General features: G+C 54.5%; 1 protein-coding gene across 1 annotated transcript in view; it reads left to right on the forward strand.

The window, feature by feature from the left end:
• Positions 1 to 2,558, forward strand: part of MTRR (5-methyltetrahydrofolate-homocysteine methyltransferase reductase) — a 32,135-nt gene that overhangs the window by 26,055 nt on the left and 3,522 nt on the right. The window contains exon 13 of the mRNA XM_006875347.1: positions 1,116 to 1,290. Within this exon, the coding sequence (XP_006875409.1) occupies positions 1,116 to 1,290 (175 nt within the window). The remainder of the gene's footprint in view (positions 1 to 1,115; positions 1,291 to 2,558) is intronic.

Here is a 2,558-nt window from a genome sequence, read left to right on the forward strand (position 1 = left end):
CACAGTGTCACACTGTTAGACCCTGTCACACCTACACTGTCACCACCTTCACTGTCACACAGAGTCACACTGTTAGACCCTGTCACACCTACACCATCACCACCTTCACTATCACACAGTGTCACACCGTTAGACCCTGTCACACCTACACTGTCACCGCCTTTACTGTCACACAGAGTCACACACCCCGTCACACCTACACTGTCACCACCTTCACTGTCACACAGTGTCACTCCGTTAGACCCCGTCACACCTACACCGTCACCACCTTCAGTGCCACATAGTGTCACACCGTTAGACCCTGTCACACCTACACCGTCACCACCTTCACTGTCACAGTGTCACACCGTTAGACCCTGTCACACCTACACCGTCACTGCCTTCACTGTCACACAGTGTCACACCGTTAGACCCTGTCACACCTACACTGTCACTGCCTTCACTGTCACACAGAGTCACACCGTTAGACCCTGTCACACCTACACCGTCACTGCCTTCACTGTCACACAGTGTCACACCATTAGACCCTGTCACAGCTACACTGTCACCGCCTTCACTGTCACACAGAGTCACACCGTTAGACCCTGTCACACCTACACCATCACCACCATCACTGTCACACAGTGTCACACTGTTAGACCCCGTTACACCTACACCGTCACACCTTCACTCTGTCACGTTCCTCATTGTACTGCACTTCCGGAGTGCGTCTCCGGCACATTGAGGCGGTGGCAGCCCTACATCGAGCCTCGTTCCAGCAGGGGGCGCCTACCTCGTGCCTGTCCCCTTTTGGCATTCTCTCATTTCAGGTGTTTGTAGCTGTTGCTCCCCTCTGAGTCTACAACCTTGTGTCAACGCTTGTGTGCACTAGGAAGTCACAGTCATGTGAGTGACTTGCTTCACTGTAAAGCTCACTGGTCTCCCCCCTAAGCTGTGTTGCCTCCAAGGCCTGCCTCTTCCTGGCTCCTCCCGGCACGCTGTTCCCCAGTGGGAGCACTGGTTCTTCTGGAGCTCAGGAGGAGCACTCCCTGACAGCAGTGAGGAGGACGGAGATGATTGTGATCTGTGTTCAAGTCTGGGTCCTGACTTGAAGTGTTCTCTCGGTGTCTTTGCAGCTCCAGTCTGTGGCACCCAGGAAGGCTTCATTTCGTTTTTAATGTTGTGGAGTTCCTGTCGTACACCCCAGCGGTGGTCTTGCGGAAAGGCGTGTGCACAGGCTGGCTGGCCACGCTGGCCACCTCAGGGGTGCACCTGACACCTGCAGACAGTGGAAATGCGACAGTTTCTCAGGTAATAGATGTCGGGTGATTCCAGGCCTGTTAACACACGGTCACCTTGGTGGGACACAGAGACACACCACCCGTTTCCTGCATGTTAGAGACATGAGTGGTACGTGGTCTTCCTTTCTCTTCTCGCTTGTGAGGCTCACAGGAGAGCAGACCTTTCCACTCAGCTTCCGGTAGATTGTCCAGGAGGGCAGGAGGGGCCCGTCCTGGGGGAGGGTGGTCATGGGGGTGGCATTTGCAGATGCTCCAGGTTCCATCCGACATTGCAGACGAGCAGTTGCGTACTGGTTGTGTGTTGACAACTGGTGATTCATTTGTCTTTCTCCCTGCGGAGAGGGCTGAGCTGTCTGTCAGTCATTCCTTCCCCTGTGGATATAGCTGCGGTGGGTGGGATTGGAATTTGTGCCATATTGGGTGTGGAATCATTTTCTAAATGTCTGGAAGAAGGATGAGATCTGGATTTCAGACCAAACTGTTGACATGTTTACATCAGAACACTCAGCAGAAGTCTCCCTGGTGACCTCCTTGCCTGCCAGGGTGGCTACAGTGGACAAGGCCCATTCCCGGCTCTCCGCTCTTGCTCTTCCCCCAGCTGGGTGTCTGCAGGTCTGCACAGTACAGAGCCTGAGCAGGAATTAGGAAGACTTGGGGTGTGTATCCACGAGGCCTTGCACTGCCCTTTAGCTCTCCACTGCTAGGACGGGCACTCTGCCCACACACATGCGGGGTCCCCTGGGCATGAATGAAGTGCCTGACAGTACTGGCATGGAAATGTGCCCCGTCACAATCTCTTCATGTGGCACATAAACAGAAGTGACCAACCGTGGTACCCAGTGCAGACCTTGAGCTAATGTCTGAGAAGTTAAACGGATTTTCACTCCCCTTCCTCTTTCCACAGATGGTTACTGAGGGCCCAGTGTAAGCACTAGAGGCCCAGACAAGGAGCCCTTGAGGCGCTGTGGGCTAGGGTTAGGCTGCCAGCCGCCAGCCACTCACCGGGAGAAAGGTGCAGCTGTCCACTCCTGTGAAGGTTTACAGTTGGAAACCCTCTTGTCTCTTCCTGGTGTTGGTTCCTGGTGGTAGTCCTCGGGGCCCCGCCTTCCTGATTTCCTGGGTGTGTGGACCCTCGTCTGGGCTGTGGCCTGTGTACTAGAACACAGAGCTGAACCGGGGGCTCAGAACAAGAGTCTGATGGTCGTCTGCTGTCATTTAAGAAACACAAGATGTGCCCAAAATTTACAAGGCAGATTTGTCCATCCCTCCACAGAGGCC

This window comes from Chrysochloris asiatica, unplaced genomic scaffold (assembly GCF_000296735.1).
Source record: "Chrysochloris asiatica unplaced genomic scaffold, ChrAsi1.0 scaffold00321, whole genome shotgun sequence".
In the NCBI taxonomy this organism is placed as follows: domain Eukaryota; kingdom Metazoa; phylum Chordata; class Mammalia; order Afrosoricida; family Chrysochloridae; genus Chrysochloris; species Chrysochloris asiatica.